General features: G+C 28.0%; 1 protein-coding gene across 2 annotated transcripts; it reads right to left on the reverse strand.

The window, feature by feature from the left end:
* Positions 1–1539: 1539 nt before the first annotated feature.
* Positions 1540–24268, reverse strand: LOC145837216 (cullin-associated NEDD8-dissociated protein 1-like). 2 transcript variants are annotated; one of them, XM_082944997.1, is made up of 26 exons: positions 24148–24268; positions 23474–23617; positions 21563–21670; positions 20653–20801; positions 20224–20354; positions 19331–19531; positions 18878–18987; positions 17969–18086; positions 17656–17769; positions 16865–17057; positions 16254–16486; positions 15694–15804; positions 14581–14741; positions 13807–14046; positions 13156–13355; positions 12541–12747; positions 11869–12047; positions 11315–11443; positions 10918–11050; positions 10269–10401; positions 9918–9999; positions 9449–9591; positions 7990–8158; positions 7693–7800; positions 2406–2540; positions 1540–1957 (listed from the first exon to the last, which is right to left on the reverse strand). In XM_082944997.1, exons 1-26 carry the CDS (start codon positions 24225–24227, stop codon positions 1856–1858), a joined length of 3813 nt encoding a protein of 1270 aa, XP_082801123.1. In that variant the 5' UTR covers positions 24228–24268; the 3' UTR covers positions 1540–1855. The 2 variants fall into 2 exon arrangements, with proteins under 2 accessions (XP_082801123.1, XP_082801122.1); XM_082944996.1 differs by having other exon boundaries at positions 11315–11464.
* Between the last annotated feature and the right edge of the window lie 690 nt (positions 24269–24958).

Consider the following 24958-nt stretch of genomic DNA (forward strand, 5'->3'; position numbering starts at 1 on the left):
TTTGATCTTTTTATATTTATAAAGATGCCTAAAGATCGGCTTCAATTTGTCATTTTTTATTGCTGGTTTCCATCTGTGTTTTTAATGTTTTTTTGGCTAGTATACTTTAAGTTCGGTCTGATTCGCATATTTGCTGAGTCAGCAAAAAAAAAACTTACTTTCATGTTAATTTTAAATATAGCTGTTAATTTTTTTTGTGATTAATTTTTAATGTGTTTAAGTAAAGTTAGTATGATATAAGACAAAAGGGTATAAACGAAAAAGAAAGTTTAAGAAAATTCGCTGATACAGCAAGCATACAAATCAAACTGATTTTTAAATATTCTTTCCTGTTTCACTTACATTGTTTTTATAGTAACTATCTCTTAATTGTTGTTTTTTTTTTGCTTCCAAGTGACTTAGTATAAATGACTGCGAGACAGCTGCTAACTTCGTAACTTACTAAAACATATTTAGTAAAAAGTTAGAGTTTTATTTTTCACTATTTTTTATTTAATAAATAGAACTTGATAAGCTAGTAAAACTATTTTTAGTCAATGTGTGACTTTTGTTTTAACAAATTTTAATGTTTTTGCTAAGCTTTAGTGATATTAATAATTAAATTATTCATACTATTAATACAAATAATATAAAAAGTTTACCACAAAATAATACTAATTTGTTGAATCACAGGCAGTAATTATTCGAAGCTAACGTAATTTTTTACTATTTCCTTACAAAAAGAAAACGCTTTTGTTATGCAATTAATTACAAAAATATAAAAACTAAGTGCAACTTTATGTGATTTTGGAATTTCGTCAAAAATGTTAATTATTTATTAGAAATTTCTGAAACCTATTTAAATCCAATGTTAGCCACTAGTTTTTGTTGACTTCAATTTTTTTTTATCTCGATCGAATAAAACATGTAATTTTTTTCAATTCGAATGGACAAAATTTATATATATTTCAGTTAGTATAGTGCGCCTATAAAACTTATAAGTTAGGTCAAAAACAAACTTTAAATGTATATATACTTTATTCAATAAAGTGAACAACATTATAAGTTTGATTGTTAGAAATAAATTATAGATCTCTACTTACAGGGTTGCCACTTGTTTTTCCAAAAATTTTTCCAGGTTTTTAAAAGTACACATTTTTGGGTCTATTTTTAGTTTAAAGTTAAGTCTAAGGTAAGAGACTGTGGTAATAGAATAAAAACATTGAAAAGATAATGTAAAGCTACTTTAAATGTGTTTTTCAATAAAAAAAATTTTGATGATGACAGAAATTTTTCATTTATATGATAGATTTTTTGAGTCAAACTAAAATTTTACAACTGAAAGTGTGGAAATTGTTAAAATTCCAGATTTTTTTAAAAATTTCTCAAATTCCAGGTTTTTCCAGGTAAAGTGGCAACCCTGTACTTAATAAAAGCAAAACAATTTAATTTCTATGACTTTGACATGTTTTTTTCCAGAACTATTTAATTAAGCACTGACGAGCTCTATGAGCGTTATATATATAAAACAAAAAATAACTTTTGTAGTAAAGTGTATTTGTGCTATAAAGAAAAATTTTCATATAAAGAAGTTTTAAGCATCAAAAAATATAAAGGAATTAATAATGCAACATAACTAATTCACTAAAAAAAGATGATTTAAATATAATATTTCATAATAAAAAACTTGAATTTTAATCAAATACCTTCATAACTATTAAAAAATTATTATTAACAGTTTTAGAAAAAACATAAATAGTTTTTACCTAAAAGCTAAAAAAATATATTAGTATGCAAGCAAGAAATATATTTTCCTAATCACAAAGTAACACTTAACATAAAACAGTGTTAGTTTTTATGATTTTTAAAATACTTATCAAGAAAGGTCCATTGACTCAACTTTTTTCTGATTATTTACTTGGGTAGCGTCTTTATGTATCGAATCGAACATTCTTTGAAGATCAGTATTTGATTTCATCTGTGATTATTAATAAAGAGTTATACTATTTTTTATTTTGACTTATAAAACGTTAGGTTTATTTTGCTGTAAAACAACAGACTAAAAATATTTAACACCGTTTTAAATTATTTAAAGTTTATACTTTTAGCGCTAGTGAACCTAAGATATTTTTAGTAAAAATTTTAAACTTTTTTGAGTTGTTTGATAAGTAACTAATAAAGCTGTAAGTTAATTTGAATAAAAACAAAAGTTTATAAGGTGTTCTGTTCAACTGTAGGTGAAAAATTTTTTTATGTGTAACCGTGAGAATTAAAAAAAACAAATTTATTTGAATTCAAAGCACATTCCTATCACATAAAGTAATATGTAAATATAATAAAAAAAAATTGTGTGAAAATAAATTAAGCTCATTTAATTTTATCAAGCACATTTTTATCACATCAAACAATATGTAAATATAACAAACTTGTGTGAGGAAATCTTGCATTTGTTGTGATTTTTTAACTTGTTGAATTTGCAGCAAAGCATAAACAGCCCTCAATGCACATTTCTTCAGTTCATCTTGTTTTTCAAATTCCTGCTTAACGGAGTCTGCTTTCACCTGTTTAAATAAATAATTAATACAATATGTCTTAAACTTTATATTTTTGTTAGAGGTAAAAACACACGGAAAAAAGTTTAATTTGTAGAAAAATTTTTGCATTTTCGTTAAACAGCAAGTGAAATTAATACCAGCTGCACAGAAACTGTGTTGCAACATTCCAAACAAAAAAAAATATACTAGTGTATTTTTTCTATAACATGATTTCATGGGTAAACTTATAACCCTTTTGAGATTATAAAATCAGTGAAGCGTATTTTAAAACCATAGCATGGTCTGGAAAATTTAAATTCCGACAATTAAAGTTCTTTAAAAAAATTGAAACAGCACAAATAAAAAAGTAATGTATATTTGACAAATATAAAAATAATAATGTAGGTTTTAATTGTAGGTAAGAATTTGAACTGTCAGAATTTGAGTTTGAATTGTCATGTAACCGCATGGTCTACTTCAGGGTCTACTATGACAGAAATTTAGGGGACCATGAGCAGCAAAGGGGCCAAGGGGGGCCATAATTAAAGGAGCAAATAGGGGGCCATGATTTCATAATTTGAAACTAACACTAGATAATATGGAGTTGACGATGAAAAGAAAAAAAAGCTCTTAGGTGTTTCTAATGGTAGTTTTGCAACTTAGACTACATATTCTTAAAAAAGTCTCAAGTGTTTTTAATAATATTTTTTTGAGTAATCTTGTTGGAGAGGGCCATAGCTTTTTCACTTTCTTTAATTGGGTCCTTTTAAAAAAAGTTTGGAAAACTCTGGTCTACTTTTACAAATATGCTGATATAATTTTATGGAGTGTTGAAAACAAAAAGGTGAATTAAATTTTGAGTATACTGTCATTTTATTTGCTGGAACTAAGTTTGAATTGCTTTTTAATAAGTGTCTGACTTATTTTGATATGTTTAATTAAATACTGTCTTGACAGACATATTTATTAGTGAGGAACTATTAAACTTATAGCAATACTCAAAAATATACTGCTCAACTTGTCGACTAATTAACCTACAAATTAGATTGAAAAAACATTTTAATTAATTTTAAATGTTTAAAACAAACAAATTGTTAAAGATTTCTTTTGTTAACTTTATTTCCATATAAATACTGTATAAAATTTTACAAAAAAAAAGTTTTTTCTATAGTAGCACAATTTATTGCGATCTTACTTGATCAACTATTGTATAATTTTAAAAACAATTAGTTAAGGTTGAGAATATTCAAAGTTTCACATCATTAAGTATAGTAAAGAGAGTAAAAATGATAATCCTATCAATTACAAAAAAAAAGAAGGCTAAATAAGTTTGTTTATACATTTTTAAGAATTATAAATTGAGCTGGTTAAAATATTAGCTTGTGTTGTGTTATTCAGTATTGTTACATTTATTTTAGTAAAATAAAAGCAGATTTTAACACTAAAAAGATAAAATCCTAGGAATAACTCTATATGTTGTAAGTTTGTTAACGAAAATAATGTAACTAAACTTATACAAATGAGACAAAATATACCGGATATTTATTTTATTATTTATAGGAGGCAGTTTATTTGGCCAGTTGCCTCGCCTCTGGCTCTAATTAAATTGTTTTTATAATTAATTTTTATATATTCCGAATTTCTTGTTGAACCTTGCTACCAATTTGATGAGATTTGATTGCTAGAACTGTCCGATTGCAAAAGTTCCTTCTTCATTTCATTTTACGATAGAAAACAGAATTTTGGTTTTTGCTGGTCTTGATTGGTACTCAAGCGTTAGATTTAGGTCGAAAACCTGGCGGAACTTTTAAATGTGGTTTGTAACCAGGCGGTATGCTTGTTTTTGTTTCTTTACAGCTGTTGTTTTGAAAACTTGCAGGTTGTAGAACATTTTGTAGCACTTCTTTGCTTTCAAAACCAGGCGGTACATTCAAAGAGTTAGCATGTTTAGAGACTAACGGTTGAATTCCACCAAACCCGGGTGGTGGTAATACTTTATTTTTCGTGTTCTTTTCCGCATCAAACCCAGGTGGTGGAACAATCTTTTTCTTATTCTTTTCTTCACAACTAATGTCAACACAAGCTGCTTCTGTTAAACCATTTAGCTTGTCGTTGTTTACCAGGCCATTACACTCGAATACAGGTGGAACAGACAGTAATTCTGCAACAGGTGAAGTTTTTAAGCTGAAATCATTTAACAAAGCTTCTTCCAATCCCATGAAATTGATATTAGTGCCAGGTGTGGGTTCAAACCCTGGTGGAGGAACCTTTTTGAATGAAATATCAGAGCCTTTTGAAGCAGCTTTAAACTCGAGTAGCGCGTTTAATGGTTTAGCTTTAGTTTTGCTTTTATAGTTGGTCTTTTCCGCATCTTGAAGCAAATTTGGTTTTCGTGCATCAGGTAAAGGTTTAAACCCTGGCGGAACTTTTAGAAGACTTTTGTTAGAACTGGTCGCCTGTTTCGGAATACAAGAGTAGATTTCTCTTAGCATTGGAGCGTTTGATGGAATTGTATTCTTCTCGAACCCAGGCGGTACTCCGAATTTCGCTTCCCTCTTGTCATTTGTTTGAATTATGTTCCGAGGTTTTGGGTTGCAATTCTCGAAACCGGGAGGGGCATTTGATACTCTTGATGTTTCTGGCGAACACTGACTGTTTGCAACAATCAATTTGTGAGTAGTAGCAGTTTTACTTATCGGTTCAAATCCGGGTGGAACAGATAACAAATTGTTTTGGATTTTATTTTCAAAATTATTGTTGTTTTTGACAATTTCATCCAAACTTGTGTGCATATTGACAAAGACATTATTAGCAGTATTTCGAGAAACTTCCTCGAACCCTGGGGGAACTTCTAAAAGTGGTTTTTGTAATTTTGAAGTATTTCCTACCAAACTGCTTGTTGAACATGGAACACAAGAATTAAGTTTAGTCGAGACGGGAGCTTTGCACTCAAAATCAAAAGTATTCGTGTTTAAAGATGATAATTTGCGCTTCAACTGACTTGTTTTAGAAAGAACTTCGGTTTTCGAAGCGAGAGCTGTAGACTCAAAATCGGAAGTATTTTTCTGCAATTTCTTACATGCACCCTGTTCTGTATCTAACGGTTTTTCCTGCATTTTTGCTGGAGGTAAAACACTTTGTGCCGTTTCTTTTAACGGCGATACTTGAGCAATTAAATCAGATGTACATTTTTGTAAGTTTGTGCAAGTTTCTTCTTGCGTATCTCTGCTTGATATTATTTCTACTGGTGGATATGATTTTAGACTGCTGAGGTCTAATGGAGGAACTTGCAAACTTGTATTAAAAGTACCATCTGTAGCTGAAGATATTTTGTCTTCAGACTGATTTTCTTGCAAACTTGATTTAGAAAGAACTTTGGTTTTTGAATTTAAAATTGTCTGCTGACTTGTTTTCAAATTTGGTGAATCTTCCTTATTCAGATTAACATTTGAAACTGATTCTTCCTCTAATCCGTCTTTTTTAAGTTCAACTTTCAAGCTTGAAACTTCACTGAGTTGTAATGTGTTTGAACTTTTTTGTTTCAATTTGAAAATATTTTTTAATTTGTTTTCCAAGATTATTGACAAACTGTTTAGCATGTATAAACTCTGTAGACAAAAAAGTAGAAAAACCAACACATTAATGGAGTCATCGTTAGTCTTATTTTCGACAAAGCGAATAAATTTTGCCGTCGTTTGACTAAATAGTTTGAACAGCAAAACATACAAAGATCTTTCTTCGCAAGTTTTCTTGTAGAAAAGAGCATCCATAAAAGATTGGAAACTCGTTTTTTCTTCCTCTTCTATCAGGCTTTCAACAAAGCCTAGCAGCTTACAGTATGTTGATCTGTTTTCGTTGTGAAAAACTTTTGCATCATAGGCGAATTTACCTGCACCAAATAAAATTGTGCAAGTAAAAGCAACAATAAATTGAATCCTTTGCATTTTACTAGTTTGAGTTTAAATAAAAATAGAAAAAAACACCAGCTTATATGAATTTTTACTTTTAACTAAATACGTCATAAACATAACTTTTACTGAAATTTCTGTAAATTTGTATGATTTTTGTATGATTATTAAATTTTGTTTAAAAATGGCTCTACTTTATAAAATATTTTCTTTTGTATGTACTTACAACTTGTGTATTTAAAAAAAGGTTTAACTGACATGTACAATTTAGTTATATATTACTTTTTATATTTTTTTAATGTTTCTTTATGTATCTAAAGAGTATCCAAACATAGAAGGGTCAATCAACTTATACAAAGTACTGACTCGTATAAGAAAAATTCAAGTTTATAACTAATAAGTTCTAAACTGTAACTAATAAAAAATTCTGCGCACAGCTCGCAGTTAAAAAAAAACTTTTTCTTCAAAAGCTGCTCTTTATACTTACTTTGATTTTTTGATAGTTAATAACACAATTAATATAGTTAAACCATCTAAAACTAAATTTTAAAAGTTTATAAAGACATATTATAGCCAAGTTGCAAATATTTTTACTATTCGTACAAGTTTAAGTAAACAGTAAAATAAATTCTATAAGCGCTACTATGTAATGTGGGTAACTTGAGTTACAATGTTCTAGTTCGTAAAGACTAGCTTTAGGTTCTCGGATATAGTTTTTCTTTAAACTTCTCCAACAAGCGTATTTTTGTTAACTTTATCACTTATAAATTTCAAAAAGCTTGAAAATTTTAAAATTATTTCATACAAAGTTTTTTAGCTGAAACCCAAAATTTTAGAAGATATTCCATAAACAACTTGAAAATGTTTTAATTTTAGATTTCAAAATGTAAGCTTATCCAAAAAATATTTAATTATTTTTATAAAAAACTCCAAGTAAAAAATAAAACCTTATTGGAAGAAAACTGCAAGAATAGACAGTTTTTAAAATACTTAGTATTTTTTATTGTTATAGTCTGTACTTTACATAAGGACCTATTTATCTCAACTTTTTTGATCCCTTATACCTCAAACCTTGTTAAGATGTAAAACATATCTGGCAGATGAGTTGAATATAAAGGCCTAATTTCAATACTTTTTTAAGTAAGAGTTTTTTCAAAGATTACAAACTCTATAAGTTAACAGTCGTTAAAACTACAAGGTCAATATAGACCAAAATTTAAATGCACATGTGATTAAAATAATTAAATTACATGAAACAAAAATTAACAAACCTTAGACATGCAGGTAATTTTGAGAGGTTCAACCAACTGGTCAATGTTGCTTATGCAGGCTTCAGGACACAAAGAAGACATTCGGATGACCAGATGAAATGTTAACATCTGAATTGAATACAAACTTTAAAAAAGACAAAAAAATATAAGTTTTTAGAAAAAATTAAAGTTGTATAAGAAAAGAGTCACATAAACAGAAAATATTTCAAAAATTTTTAAACCTTCATTCCATTAATAAGTCGAAATATACCAAAAACCTATATTGATAAAAAACTACAAATTAAGTTAATTTGTCACCTTTATTCCGTAGTTGTCTTTGAGGCCGTTCTGCACGTACTTGACGAAGTTGAGCATGTCCAGTTTGCTGTACAGCGTGTCCAACAACGTATACATGCACTCGAACGCCGCCTTCCTCAAATCCAGCCCGTCGTCGACCGAGTGTTTGAACGGTCCCATCATCACTTCACTGTTTTATGTTTTTATCGGTTATTATTTTATTATTTTTTTTATAAGTTTGTTTAATTTTAATCGTCCACCGAATGTTTGAACGGCCCCATCATCACTTCGCTGCAATGTTTGTTTTTTATAACTTTATTTTGTATAATTATAATTACTGCTAATTTGTTGTAAGAAATTGTTTTGTGATCAAAACAACCAAAAATACTATTCATATGACTAGAGGTTAGATTTGCATGGATCGTATTTGTTGAATGCATGAACACAAAACTACATCATTACTTCACTCTTGTTTATAAACATTAGTATTTTTTAAAATATAAACTTATTTTATTATTTTCTTAGGAAAACATATAAAGCGTTATTCAACAGGGTTGACGTTTTATTCGCACATATTGTCATTTTCAAATGTAAAACCATACTTTTTAAATAGATATTCTATTTAATAATAAAAAGTTTTAATTTTATTAAAATAATTAAACATAAAACTGAAAGGGTCATCACTTTTGCACCATAACCCCTTTTAAACCTTTATTCTTAAAACTTGTCCTCTAATCTCCAACTTATGACCTTAAGTCTTAAAACTATCGAGATCAAAGACACTAGGACTGTTACCCAAACTTTGTTTCATTAGACCCCTTTGAAGAAATAAAAAACGCTATGACCCCTCCGAGAAAAAATTTTTCTCAAAAAACTACCCTTAAATACGCCTAAGACTGTTTCCCCTTCATCATCAATTCCAGAATATCAACGGTATTTTTCAAATTATGGCCTCATGACCCCCCTCCCCTTTACAGCTTATGACCCCAAAAATTTCTAAAGTTTTCTAAAAAATTCTAATGTAAGTTTCAAAACTACCCTCGAATATGCCTAAGATTTTTATCTTTGCTCTTCATTATTAACTCTAGAACATCTAGTGTAAGCATCAAATTATGGCCTAATACATCCCTATGACACCTTTACTACTCACGCCCCTCTCCCCCCCCCCCTTTTAGCTTATGGTCCCCAAGAAGGGGCTATATGGCCCACTTTTAGAAACCCTGCCTTAGATGATAACTTTTTCGCTTGATTACAAATCGCAGTTCTGTCTTTTAGATTAGTTTAAACATCCCTCAAGCCTCAAAATTAATTACTAATTATATTAACCTATAACTATTAAAGTTTTGAACTTTAGCAAAATCTTTAGTTTATATTAATGTCGTATGGAGACACATACTTTTTCATAAACTTCGAGTTTCACTATAAAACTACAAGTCTACTGTTTACACTATCACACTTTAAATTTACACTTTCAACCCACCGTATGAGTTCCTTTCTAATGAGTGTTTGCTCGTAAAGTTTGGGCAATATTTCTTGCAAATTTTGCTGCAGCAAATTGGGTTTGTTGTGTGCAATCGAGTTGAGCAGAGAAATCGTGCTCAATCTTACGTTCAAGTCCTCGTCCTAGAAAAAAAAGTTGGTTACAATTCAGTTAAATAACTTGTTAATCAGTAAATAAACAGCAAAATAAAAGTAGACAATATGAAATTACAATACTATTAGAATTAATTTAAATAGCTACATATTTTTTAACTCATTGGATGATTTGTTAGAGATTAGCTTTCAATATTTCTATATACTTTATAAAACTCTTAAAGAGACACAATTCTTAGCTATAAAAATATTCACTTAAACAAAACTATTCAAAAATTCTCTTTGCAATTTCCAATACTATAACTAAAATAAAAACTTACATATCTTATTCTAATTAACACTAAAAGCTATTTAACCTCTATCAATTTGAGGAAATTATGCAGTTTGTGACGCAACAATTGGAACACTTCCGACTGGTCGTTGAAGTTCAGTGTGAACCTGTGTAAAGTTATGTAGATCATTGTATGGAATCTTATTAATATTTTATTTCTATGTTTACTGATTGTTCACTATTTAAAACTAAATAAGTTCGAGTGAGGCATAGATAAAATATACAAGGTAAATAAGAAGTTATTCTACAATCTGACAGTGGTAGTTTGTAAAGTTGTGTAGTTCCTTGTATTGTAATTAATTATATATTATTATCTTTACAGAACATTCGTTAATTAAAACTGAACTAATTTAATGACTTATATATATTCTCTAACCTGACAGCAGTGACCACAGTGGTTCTGACGTTGCTGTTCTCCGATGTCAGGTGGGATTCAAGTTGGTTCAACAAGGTTGAAGGGTGGTGGAGTGTGAGCTTGCCCAAACATTCTGATATTAATTTTCGAACTCCTGTGTGGATATCAAGTTAAAATAGAACTGTTCTTTGTTAAAATAAAAATTTTTGTTAGTATGAAATAAACATTTTCATTTTTTTTTGAAACAGAACGCTAAACATGCTGGGACTTTAACACGTTCGGATATCAACTTTTTAACTCAGTTGTAATACTAATACATGGTTATCGTAATTTATGATAGTTTTACTTTTTAAATTAAAATATTTTAAAACTTATGACAAACTCAGTTGTGTTTCAGTTATACCTCAGTGATTGTAAACAACTTGATTTCAGTTTAAATAAAAACTATTAATTAAGTCAGCTAAAATTAAAACATCCAATCACAAGTCCACCAAGTTTTATGTATTTGGATAAGTAAAATCAAGTAAATGTTTAATCATCAATATTTTTTTGGAATACATCAAAACAAAAGATTATCATTTATAAAAAAAGATAAACAGAGGCTCAAGTTAACTTGTTATATGTAGGTCAACTTTAAATAGATAGAAATTCAAATAAAACAAACACGAACCCTCTTCGCAGTTTTCAGCGTGCCAGAACAGCACTTTCCACACGTCTTTGATGTAAGGTTCAAGTTGGAAGCTCGAAACGCAGCTTATTGTTTCTTTCAGCGACTGAATCAGCAGGTACGATTTCTTGTTGTTCTGTTTGCAGGTGGAAAAAAATATTTAGTACAAATTTTAAATCAAGTTGTAACCTTTGTGGTTCGTGACTCACTTCATAGCCTGGACACTTTATTTTTAAATTTTAAAAAATTGTTCTTTATTTGAGTTTTAAACTTACTAGACTTTAGAGCTTATTAAATTGTAATTTGATTAATATTTTACTTTTACATTGCTGTTTTAACTTTCATAGCAGTTTTTAAAGTTCAGATTCTTAAAAAGTAAAACAATAACACAAAAACTTACAATATCGGCAACTTGATTGAGCACTGAAGGCAGATAGTGTTGCAAATTTCCCGCGCAAATTTTACCCAATGAGAAAGAAGCAGATGACTTCACATCCTCGTTCGTTTCATCGAATGCGTTCATCACAATCTTAATTTGTTTGTTATTTACCTATTTATTTTTAATTTATATACTTTTTTTTTTTCGCAACATTATTTGTTTCATGAAAAGCGTACAGAATGAACTTTTTGAGTTTGTTTTATATATTTTTTTACTTCTTTAAATGATTAATGTAAACACTTAAAACATTTTCAAAGGGTAAATTGTTTTTGTTAAAAAATTGAGCGAATTATTATTAAAACAATATCTTGATTGTCAGAACAAAACAGCTACAAATACATAACAATTGACAGTTGTAACTTATAATGTAAAAAAAAAAAGTTTTAAGACAAAATGTTAAACAACAATTTTGAAGTAATTTTTACTAATTAAAAGAAAAAACTATATAGTTAAACATTTATATGTAAAACCAAAATTTAAGATATTAAGTTTAAAATCAAACTATCTATAATTACTTTATGAAGGTCGGTGTATTCGCACAGGTCAATGGAGCAGCCGATCTCGCCGATTGAAAGCAGCACGAAGGACTTGATGAGATCTGTGGATTTCTTGTTTTGCACGTCCGATTGAAACTGCTGTATTATCATGCTGCATTCGCTCGGGCAAGTTCGCACCAACGCCGCTATGCACTTTGCTGTGAGGGTGTTATGTAATAATTTAATGAACTTCTACAGAAAAAAGTTTTTACTATAATTATAACTTCAATACACTAAAAAATACTGTGAGATCTTATAGAAAAGCTTTAAAAGTAAACTATAAGCCAGTTTTTAAATTGTAAAACTTTGAGATACAGTCATTTAAGTTGTAGAATAAAACTTTGCTGTGAGTATATTATATAATAATATAAATATTTGGGGTTTAAAATTATGTTGATAGTTTAAAAACGTTATATAACAATAACTCTAAAAAATTGTAACAGAATAAAAATGAAACTTTTCCTATGAAATAACAAGCAAAAGAATTTAAAAGTTTTTTAAAATTAATATAAGACTGACTAACAACTACTAAAAGATATTAAATATAGAACTAAAATAGAAATTCAACATCAAATCAGTTGAACTGTAAAAACAAATGTCGCTTAATGCACACAAATAATAAGAAAATAAATAAAAATCATTAAAACGAACCCGTCGAGTTGTACGCTTGCTTGTGGAGAACGGTCTCCTCGTCCTGCGGGTAGTTTCTTCCCGGTGTGGGGGATTTTTGATGGGGTTTGGGGTAGATGGGCTTGATGAGGTTTCTCAAAACCTCCCTGAAGTTGGCGAAGGGTTTCCGGTCGTTTCTCTTGGCAACCAGCACTTGAAGGAACTCCAGCAAGGAATCCAGTGCCGCTCCTTAAAATAAAAGGTTTTTGTTAGTTAAGTTTTTTATTTTCTTATAAATTTGTTTCTAAATTAAAGCAAAGAGTTCTGTTTTTCAATTTCTCTTTGATGTTTGAGTATTTAACAAAAATGTTTGATCTGGTTTAGAAAAATAATTTATTTTGAAGGACGCTTTTTTTTACATTAATAAGCTGAACAATTTTTAATTTTTTGTGAGAAAGAAGTGAGATGCAAAGAAACTTTTTGTAAATTCGTAAAAAAATTATCACACATCAACCAGCTAAAAAGTACTTTTCTTTTATAGAAGTCAGACTACGCACAACAAAAAAAAATTGTAAAAATTTATTTCACAAATGGCCAACAAGTTTATTAATTTTTCCAATAAACGTTTGCAAATTGTCTACATATATAAACTCAAACCTTGCAACACGGGAGATAGCACGATGCTGTATATTTTGGGCATGATGTTCTGCAGCAAGTTTTTGAAGTCAGCATTGCTCGGCTGCTTCATCAGCAAAGTCAACAGTTTTATTGACAGCTTGGTTATCAGCAAGTCGTTTTCTTCTATCAAGTTCGGAAGTTGCTCCACTACGTTGCATATTATTTCAACATCGACCTCACTGTTACAGTATAATCATATAATTAATATAAAATAATAGATAACTATACTGCAGGCACGTAGCTTGGTACGTTTCTGCAAATCATTAATGCCAGTATAGTTATCTATTATTACACTGGCATTAATGATTTGTAATTCCCCTTACGTTTGATCTATATACATATTTGTTGAATTCCTGTATCAAACCAGATGAATACTTAAATAGCAAAAAAACATAAATGACCTGAAGAGTGGTTATTTTAGTAAAAGTAAAACATTACACACAACCAAAAACCTCAAGTGCTTTTGAAATAGTCTGAAAAATAGACTTGAATTAAAAAGCATCAAAGTATAATAATGGTTTTGTTGAAACTTAATTAATATGACAGTTCCCAAATAAAAACTAAAACTCACTTTAACAATTATAAAAACTTACAACAACTCATTTATTCTATAAACAATAAAAAACTAACTTTGGAAATTTGGTGAAGAACGCTTCCAGGCAGTTCAGAGTGTTGATTTTCAGCGATCTCACGTTCAACCTTAGGAATTTGGCGAGTTCAATCGACGCCTGCTTCAGCACGAGCAACGATGACAATTTTGAGTTCAACGCGATCTTCAGCAACGACACTGTTGCCGACGATCTCGTGATCTCGTTGCGAAGTTTGTCGACGAAAAGTTGAAGCGTCTCGTGCACGATATTCTCGCCTAACCTGGTAAAATAATATGTGTCTGTGAAAATACAAAATTATTTTAATACTTCATCTTTTTATGTATTTACTGTGTAAGAGAACGTCAAACTGCTTTTTTTTTATTCTTACTAAAAACACTGTTTTAGTTTTAATTGTCTTTTGTGTGTTTTGTTCGCAATTTTCAAAATCATACAATCCAAAATTGCAACATAAAATTTTTAAATGTTGAAACGTTGTGAGAAAATATAAAACTAAAATAAAAAATCTACTCTGGAAACTGTATTTAAAAACGTAACTATCAGCGTTCAGAATCTAAAAAACGAGTTGAAAATATATAACAAAAAAAAATTAAATTCATAAAATTATTAACACTTATGTTTAACGTGAGTTACTATACAAACCATGATTAGTCAACAATAAAAATCAGGTTTGCCACTCGTTTTTAAAAACATTTTTCCAGGTTTTCCTAATTTCTTAAAAGTACACATTGTTGGATCTATTTTTAGTTTTAAGTTAATTTCTATATAATAATCAAAAAATAATCAAAAAACAAACTTATGTCCGGCATGAGTGATAATGCAAGCCATGCAGGTAATGGCGCCTTCTTTAACTTCCAAATCGACATTAGAAGCTTGCAGTTTTGATAAAGTTGATTTGTACAAAGCCGATAAAATTTCCTCCTCGTTGTTAATTGAACCCTCGCCACTGTACATTACCTGAATAATCAATATTAATAACAATAAGTTTGATGAATATTGTGATGTAGCTAAGTAAAAGTAAAAAGTAAGAGGTCAGCTTAATTATTGTTAAATATGCCTTAACAAACCATGCAAGAGAATAAAATGTAAAATACTTTTAAATTGGAGAATACTTAGTTTCAAAGTTTATCAACAAATACGTTTTTGAAACACCAAACCTAATTTGATAGAATGTAATATTATTAACCATGCTTTTTACAAGTTGATCTTATTTTATAGAGTTTTTCTAAGCTTCAAGATGCTTTTTATTGTTTTAAAAAATTTGTATTATTTTTTGAGATATGACAGGTCAAAGTCGGGCCGCATAATAGGTTCCATATGGGAAGGGAAAACTAAAACAGCGAAAAAAGACTATTTCATTTAAAATCTATGTTCTTCTACATTTTTCAAGCAATCTTCTTCAAACTTTCACAGTCTAATCTTTATACAATATAAAAAAAACCTTACTTTAGATTAAAAAAAAAATGTAAAAAAATATTTAAAAAAGAACACTTTTTTTTTATAATTTTTGTGATAAAATTATTATTTTTAAAATTACTAAAATTCTTAAGTAATGTTTTTTTCTTCTATTATAAGGAACGTTTCCTGAAAATTTGAAGAAGATTGCTTGAAAAATGAAGGAGGAGATAGATTTTTAGTAAATTTTAAAATTTCCGAGAAAATTTACCCCCAAAAATTTGTGGTCCATACGTTTATATTGGAAAATTTTTACAACAAAATTCAATATCTCAAAAGTTAAATGATATTTTTGAATTCTATAAAAGCTGGCTTATAGTTTGTACTTAAAGCTTTCATATAAATGCCAAAATTAATTTTTGTAAAAAAAAATATTGGACCCCCCCCCTATGGCCTTAATTATAACGAAGTAGTAGGCTAATACGCATTAATAAATACAAATAAACAAATAAACCTCAACAATATCCTGGGCAACAATCAAGGCATCGGAAGTGACTCTGTAGAAGGAATCGTCCAAACAGGGAACTGTCATATTTGTGAGGAGCAAAACGTGTTGTTTGGTGGCCTATAAATGTAACACAATTTTGAAATTAACAAATTTTCATGTTGGTTTATTGTGTTTATGCTTTTTTCGTCATTTAAAACCTTTAAAAACTTATCTAACCCATTACAATTTAAAAACAAGTATCAGTATACGAACAACGTTATTTTATACATATATTCTTTAAAACCATTAAAATCAAACTGATTCAAAACATTAAAATTTTTAAATATTTTTTAACATGTTTTTTTTATGCGACACAATAAAAAAAACCACATTAATTTATTCGTAACAAAGCGATAACTTTTTTTTGTTACAACCTCCAACCTGTTTGTGGTTGTTATCACAAACACGAAATCATCAAAGTTAAACATGTTAAAAGTATTAAAACTTTTTTCAACATGTTTTTTATGCAATACAAAAAAAATCCACATTAACATGGCGATAATTTTTTTTTTATTACAATCTCCAACCTGTTTGTGGTGGTTGTTGAGCAGCACGTGGGCGAACCTGAGCGCCTCGATCTTTATGTTGGAGGAGTTGTGCTTCTTGCTGCCCTGCAAGCTGAACTGCAGCCCCTTGTTGATGACCACCTGCAGCTCGTGGTCGCCCAGGCAGTCAGGCATCGACACGACCAGCTGCTTCAGCATGCTGAAACAACACTCGCGCGTGCGGATGCTTTTATCCGCAAAGTGGCGCTGCAGAGCTGTAAAAAGAATGAGTTCTATACTTATTAGTAACGGGTCTTTAAATACAATTTAGTCTATTTTAAAGTTTTAGGCTTAAAATATTTAACAATAAAACAAGAAAAATTATATAAAAAACAGAAAAAAAAAAGTTTACATATACATGAATGACTTTCTCGTGATTATATTTTATCCTTATGTAGAATCTTTGGTTTGAAACAAGTTTACATAAACCATGTTGACTATTTGAAAATGATTTAAACTGAAATCAATGTTTAAATATGAACTAATTTTAGTTTTAGCATCAAGTTAAAAAAAATATAGAAAGAACATTGTAAATAATGATATTATTCAATATATACATTTTTTGATAATTAATAATAGCAACTAATACAAACATTTGATAATTAGGGGAACGCAAGTGGGTAGCTCGTTCGATTGTGGGTGTTGGTCGGCAACTTCCATGGCAACGTCTTCCGTGTCCATGGCAACTTGCTGTGGGTCCTGACCACTGGAGGTGTAGAGAGCAGTACATTTTATCAATGCGGTGAACGCTGAGAAAACATCGACTCGCACCGTTTCCTCTCTTTCCTGTGAAAATGTTTGAATTTTAATTTGTACTATTCCTGTGAAAATGTTTGAATGAAAATTTGTACTATTGTTGTTCACTAATATTTATAACTTTATTCTTTTCTGTGGAAATATTTACTTTACTGAAAAAATGTGTTTAATGTCAGGTTTTTAATCTTTCTTATTGATAGTTGTACTGAAATAATGTTTTTAATTTTAAATGACTTATTTTATAATCTTCTTCGGCCATACTCACAATATTTTACTTACATATTAAATAAAAAAGCTATTAACCTTTTTTCTCTCTTTCCCGCAAAGGATATTCATCAAATTAAATATAATTTTTTAATTACTGTATTCGATTAAAACAATTAAATTAAATGCTGTCAATTAGTTAAAGGTGAATACATAACTTAACTTAATAAAATATATCAATAGAATGAAACAGCTCAGTCACTACTTGTATACACACTTAATCACTAAAATAAAAGATATAAAGTCAAAGACTTTATTTTTTAAATAGTTTTTTATACATTTTTAAAATAATAAACAACCAAAGCTAACCTCTTTATTAGTTAACTGAAATATTTTAAACAAATTTTACAAAAAAAACACAAACCTTGAATCTTTTGATCAAACATTTAGCCAAATTCATGGTGTAATTGCAGGATACAATGAAATCGGAACGAGTTGTTATCAAACTTTCCAAACATTTTGCTGACGCTCTGCGTACCTAAAAATTTAAAATAGATTTAATTATCTTATTAAAAGATACTTATAAACTTGACCTTCATAACTAGTTTCTCGAAGTACTTTTAATTTTATGTTCAAGTTTGCTACAATCAGAAACTGAATAAGAAACCAATCTTTAGGTATCTTAATATCTATTAAGACTAATTTTTATCTTTTCTTAATTTTCTTTTCTAATTTACCTTCCAACTCATGTCTTCGTCATCTGAATAATCGTCTTCATCGTCATCTTCGTCAAAATCAGATTCTTCGTCTTCTAGATCACTATCATCGTTGTAATTGGGATCATATCCGATGAAGCTGTTTAAAATATTATTAACTTAATTTTAATTTATTTAAAGTATTCAAGATCTGAGTCGGATCATGACCTATAAAACTGTAAAAATATTTATTTAATTTTAGTAGATTTAATTTTTTCAAGATCACTATCATCGTTCTAATTGGGATCATAAATATTATACTTATATAAAAAATACAGTATAAAAATATTTTATTAAACACCAAAACCTACATGTTACGTATTAATTAAAACATTATAATATAGAATTACATTACAATAAGTAACTGTGTATCAGTCAAAGCTGTGATGTTTGACTAATATTTCTGATCTTTTGAGAATAGTTTTAACAAAGGTTGAAAAACTTAGTTTTAAATGTCAATAAAAACACTAATTGTTTGTTTTTAAGAAGACATCTAACAAGCAAATTTATTTGTGTTGATAACATAGAACTTAAATATTTTAACTATTGCATAGTACTTCAATGAATCCGTAAAAGACAGCGGTCCACTAAAAAAAATTTTTGCTCTATAAAAAGTATACTTTTGTTGATAATATTGTTTGCCAGATTTAATTAAACAAAGTTAAGGTTTTTATAAACCAAAACAAAAATAAAATAGTCGAAAAAATTTAAAACTCTTTCTCAACAGTACAATTTTTATAAATCAAAGGTATTTATGTAACAATTGAGAAGTAAAAATGTTCTCACTCAACAAACTATGTAGTTATACAATTACTTAAATCCTAATACTATATTAATTTGAAAACTAAATAGGTTTAAGTGCACCAAACAACCCAAGTAAAGTGTTCTCACTTTAACGAGTGATGTAGAACAGTTTCAAGATGTTTAGTCATTTCACGTGGGCATTTGTTGAGAAACAGATCGAATGTTTGAATGCATTTCTCCCTCAGTTCATCAGTGCTCTATGATGTATTATTGCATAAATATATTGATACTTAGCAAAATGTACACATGTAAATTTGGATAGATCTATTAAACTTGTGTTCTTTAATAAGTTTTGTATAGTGTAATATTATTAATTATATTTTTAAGTTTAGAACTTTTTAGAACAAAATTAAAAATAATGGAAATATTTCAAACTTAAAGAAGAAAAAATTGAATCAAACAAACTGCATCATTAGAACTATGCAAAACTTTTTGTATTTACCATATGCCAACTTATTCAATTTTCGGTCAAATTCAACTATTTCAAACTCTGTATAACATCTTTTCTAAATTAAATTTTACAAAAACAATCAAACAAACCTCGTCGTTAGATGAAAGCATGGTGGCCAGCGGAATGATCTGTTCAACGAAACTTCCCATCCTGCCGCCTGCGTTCCTCACTATGCAGCAAACGCATTCCACGTAAGTCGAGTGCAAGTTGTCTGATTGCTGGTTGTTGCACAGCTCGGCCACTATGTAGGTCATCAGCTCCTCCAAGATCACTGTGTGGCAGCTTGTTGCCTGTTGGTTTCAAGGTGAGAAAATATTCAGTTCAGTAAAAAATTAACGTATTTCATTAATACATAAATTACAGTTGTTGCCTGTTAATTTGTGTGTTGGTAAAATTCATAAGTGTTTTATAAAAAATAAAAAAAATTGTTCTTATATCAGACACGACTGTTTTGTAGCCTACATTTCATGCGTTTGTTTATAATGTTATTATAAAGATTTGTGATATTGAGTGAAAAAGTTCACAAGTTGTGTTGTTACAAGTTCCAAACTCAAAATTTACTACAGCTTTGCTAGCGGAATACTCAACATTTTATTTATCTTTATTTTACTGTATCTTAATAAAAAATAATACAAATAAACAACATTATCGAAGCAACAGGAACAGCTCAGCCCTTAACGCTATCAATTCCCACCCGACCAAATCCAAAAACCGCTTATTGACCAAACGCAAGGGTTAGGGGTAAAATAGATAGTAAAAAATAATCAAAAAATATACAAAATAACGAAATATATAAAGAAAAATTTTTAAAAATTTTGAGTGGGAATTGTAAGTATACCCCCAGCAACAGTCATAGATTATATGTAAATCCAAAATAGGTTTTTGGAATGTTGTAAAATTAGCATTTCACAAACAAACATATTTTTCAATTAACGCGAATAAAAAACAATTGTTTCAAACTCAACCATAAATAACAACGAACCAAATATCCGAATGCGTTGTATGCACGTTTTCTGATTGCCATCCTTTGATTTTTCAGCATTGGAACGAGTATTTCTTTGATTCCTCTGTGGTAAGTGATCAATAAGGCCCCATGCTTGTCAAGTAGATCACCTGTATGTTAATTTAGTTTTTTGTTAATTTTGTTAAAAGTTTTATGTTTACTTATAAAAAGTAAACTTGTATTTGAATACATAAGTAATAGATAATATATAAAAAACTATTCGAAAAAGTACAAAATTATAAGTGAAAATCTAATAGAGTGAAACATTATTTATAAGAGAACTGTTCAAAATAATACGTATGTATTTATTTCTTGAACCCAAGTAGAGAACTCTAAATGCTACTTTTAAAAATTATATGTATACAGAAGCTCACATAGTAGTCTATTAGAAAATTAGCAAATATTTACCCAATATTTCAAGAGACTCAAGCAGTACCGAAACGTCGCTTTTCTGGCTGATGATGGAAACTAATTTGGAGGTGATTTTCTTGCAAGCGTTACCAACTAAATTGGCGTTGCTCTGTGGGAGTTCACAAATAACCGTCTTCAATCCAATTCTATTACAAGTTTAATTATTGGAAAAATAGTATACACACATTAATAAGTTTATTTACTTGTGATCACTGAGAAAGGAAACAATTGTCAAGTAATAAACTCTCCAAAACTCTTGATTTAATGGTAACATAGTTTAATTTAAAAATTTATGTTTAATGTCTTAACAATATTCTTTACAATTTAAAGTTTTATTTTTAAATCAATAAAAACTTCAATAATCTAAAAGCTTTTATATTCATAATGTAAACTTATAATTAAACCTGCATACTACATAGTTTATTAAATAAAAATGATAATCAAAACTTTGTACGTAAGTAAATTAAAAGGCACAGTAACTATAAATAATCTGTATTAGAACATGAAAAATTATTATATCATATTGTTGTATAAAAGTAACTGTGGGGTAGTTTTGAAATTTGGACTAAATGTGACAGGAAAACTATGAAACTTAAATTAGACCAGGGCTTCCCAAAGCGGGACATTTTAGAAAGTTTAAGGGCCATAAGCTGCAAAAGAAAAGGTATTAGAGTAGTTTTTAGATAAATCTTATTTGACAGGGCCATAACTTTTATAATTTCATTAAAGGGGGCTTTATAAAAAAAATTGAAAAAGTCATTTCTACACTAATACCTATATAATACCTAATGTATATGAATATAGTATATAGTAATGAAAAAAATTATTGTTTTAAATTAAATATGATATACTGTTTTATTTCAAATGACAATACAAGATTTTTAACAGAACAAGATCTAAAACTAACCCAGATATACTGCGTAACTGTTCTTTATCAGATTGCATATTTTTGCAAAGTTGATCAACTACAACTTCAATTTGTTCTCCCTTAATCTTTGATAATACTGGACCTAAGCTGTAATTTTTTTTTGAGTTATTTAAGTTATACAAAGCGGTTATCTTTAAAGTAAATAGTTTTAAGTGTAATCAGGATTTCCACTCGTTTTTTCAAAAATTTTTCCAGGTTTTCCTAATTTCTTTCAGATTTTAATAATACACATTTTTGGGTCTATTTTTAGTTTAAAGTTATGTTTAAGGTAAGAAACTGTATTTAATAGTGTAAAAATATTGAAAATATACTGTAAAGCTACTTTAAACATGTTTTCAATAACAAAAAAATTTGATGATGAGAAAAATTTTTTATTTATATGATAGGATTTTTTGAGTCAAATCAAAATTTTACTAATGAACATGTGAAAATTGTTAAAATTCCAGGTTTTTCCAGGTTTTTTTTCAAAAATATTCCAAATTCCAGATTTTTCCAGGATTCCAGGTAAAGTGGCAACCCTGTGTAATATAAAAAACAGATATAGAGCTTAACTGAATTTTTTAGACTAAGTTACATGACACAGTTACAATGACAATTCAAGTTCGACAATCTAAATTAGATAACTCTAATCCTTATAAAAAACTTTAAAGAGTACATATCTCAAAAAATATTTTAAACTTGAAAAAAATGTGCATTGTAAGTATAAGTAATAAGATTAAGATAATAGAAAATTATTTCAAATAAAATCTTTATAAAAAAAGTAAACTAAAAACCACTAAAAAGCCATATTTTAGTACTTTTTAAACATTCTTTTAGTTGTATCTCAAAATATATTTTTAACTTGAATAATAAATCCATGAAATTTTTATTATTGAGAAAATAATGGTAAAATTGATTAAAATATTATTTATTAAGAGATATTTTAAAACAACTCAGAATTATTAGAACTGTCAAAATTTGAAATGTTGTGTACTTTTTTTTTCATTTAGATAAAAAGTATAATTTGTTATAAAATAAGTAAAGTGAAGTTTTCAGTTTTAAAATAAAACACTTTGTTTACAATTTTCAACTACATTATTTAAAAAGGACATTTTTAGAAATAAAAAATTACCACTTGAAATACTAGAAACTGAACTATCTTTATTACAATGCTAAGTAATAGTAGAAAATCCAGTAAATCAGAAATATATTAACATATAAATACTAAAAGCTATCTAGTTTAAAGTGTACAACATAACACAGCATAGTTTTAGTACTATCTAAAATATATATTTATATGCATTAAATCTTTACACACACTATTTATTTAGTTTGTAAAAGGATTAATTTATTTACAACTTAAAACAAAATATGACGATTTTTTAAGTATTAGAAGCTTCTAACGTTTATTATACAAAACAATAACTTCATCATCTATAAGAGTAAAAATTTGACACTTTAAGAGAAGCATTTACAAAAAAACAAAAATATATAAAAACCACACCACTTTTGAACAATCTTCATACTGCTTAAAACCAATACTATTTAAATTTAACCCACTTCAAATTAGAAATAAAAGTTTTAAGATAATAAAAATTAGTTATAAAAAAATGATGTGTTTTGTTTTATTTTCACTAATGCTATTTTTTTGATAAACTTGAAAACATCTAAACAGCCATTGAAATTCAGTTGGTCAACTGATACTTTTCACTTAAAACTTGTTTATTAAAAACCTTAAAAAATTAAAAGTAAGTTAAGGCTTTTATGAGTCTTGAAACTAGTTATTCAAACAAAAAGTTTACAAAACATTTCAAATTTTCAATTGCTAGTCAACATGATAACTTTTTATATTTTTATAAAACAATTAATTATTCAAAACTTTATCTAATTAATAATAATTTTATTACAAACCATTTAACTGCTAAATTTTGAACTTCTCCGTTTTTGTCGTCAATCAGGTTGAGAATTTTTTTGACAAGTTTACGTTCACTGTCATCATCTAGCTTCACTGAATCTTTTTGTAACTGATGCGTCATGTCATTAAGTGCCATGAACCTATACCAAATGTTATTATTAGTTTCTTTACATATGATGGTTATTATCAAAATCATTTCAAAGAATTTTAGATATGTTGCTTATAATTAATAACTTAAAGAAATTTTTTTTTTTTTAATTCAACTCTATATAGAATGACATAATCAAAATCTTTAACAAAGATATATTATATATTTATAATAGGCATATTATATTCAATACTTCAACTATCATATAATTACTAACAAAAATAACATTGTTACTTTTCAAATGTTCATTTACTAAATCAAAAAAATTACAGAGTTTTATAACTATGAAAATTCCAAAAAAATTTGACTGTAAAAGAATAAGTTAATTAAAAACCGAAATTGATTAGATAAACAAGTAATTTAAAAAAATGCATATTTAAAAGAAAATACTCTTAAAAAGTTCAGATTGCTTAGCAGGTAGTTAACATATTTTGATGTATAAAATACCACCAATTAAAAAGTATTTAAACTCCAAAAACTCTTACCAAAAACTTTTTTAAACGATGATTACCATTTACTCACCTGTAATCTTTATCAGATGAGTCCATTTTAACCAGCAAGGTGGAGATGTTGTGATAGGAGGATGACATTGTTTGATACATCAAAAACTGTTATATCTTCAACAAATTTTATTTTATTGTCTGCAATGTAGTTACTAAAATTTAATTTTCAGTAAAAATATTTAAATAAACTGCAGTGATTACTTCTTTTTTAAGTAATACAATAGAGTAAATTGTAAATAAAGTCAATTAGTAAAGTAAAAAAGTGGTAACAAATAATATTTATACATTATTTACCTTGCTAGAGAATTTTTAACTACAAACTTTCAAAAATCTGCTACTTGAACTTAAAAACAACTAATTATTAAAATATATAATTAGTATGGTGTTGCTTTTGATTTTGAATTTATATTTACAGAGTAATTAACATTTATTGTCTTACCATTTACACAAATAACTAATGTAAGAGTGAACTCTTGCTGTTTAACAATAATTTAAAAGCATTTTTTTGTGATATAATCTAAGTTCAAGAATTCCACAGTTTTTTAAAGTTTTGAAACGATATAAACAAAGCAAACTCTACAGCCTGGAATCAATATTGATTGAGGAAGAGCAACCTAAGTTAAATACACAAATAGCATTAAATGGAAAAGGAAAATTATTAACAATTTATTAGTTAACATATAGATTTTAATTTTATTCGAATTTATTCATACATCATAAAATAAACTGTTTAATAACTTAAAAATTTTCAAATTCATTTAACATTTACCACTTGACAATGAAACTAGTATAGTTTTAAAAAGCTTTGTGAAATAAATATGAAACAAAAT

Source organism: Thalia democratica, chromosome 5 (assembly GCF_965202585.1).
Source record: "Thalia democratica chromosome 5, ktThaDemo2.hap1.1, whole genome shotgun sequence".
NCBI lineage: Eukaryota > Metazoa > Chordata > Thaliacea > Salpida > Salpidae > Thalia > Thalia democratica.

What these genes read in the sequence shown, in the direction of transcription:
- LOC145837216 (XM_082944996.1), bottom strand. Translation starts at nt 24,227, where the DNA reads ATGTATCAAACAATGTCATCCTCCTATCACAACATCTCCACCTTGCTG. An exon ending in ACGAAGACATGAGTTGGAAG is followed by an intron (nt 17,770 to 17,968) that starts GTAAATTAGAAA and finishes TTAAATTTTTAG; the next exon opens with GTACGCAGAGCGTCAGCAAA. An exon ending in TTCTTCACCAAATTTCCAAA is followed by an intron (nt 13,356 to 13,806) that starts GTTAGTTTTTTA and finishes ATACTGTAACAG; the next exon opens with TGAGGTCGATGTTGAAATAA.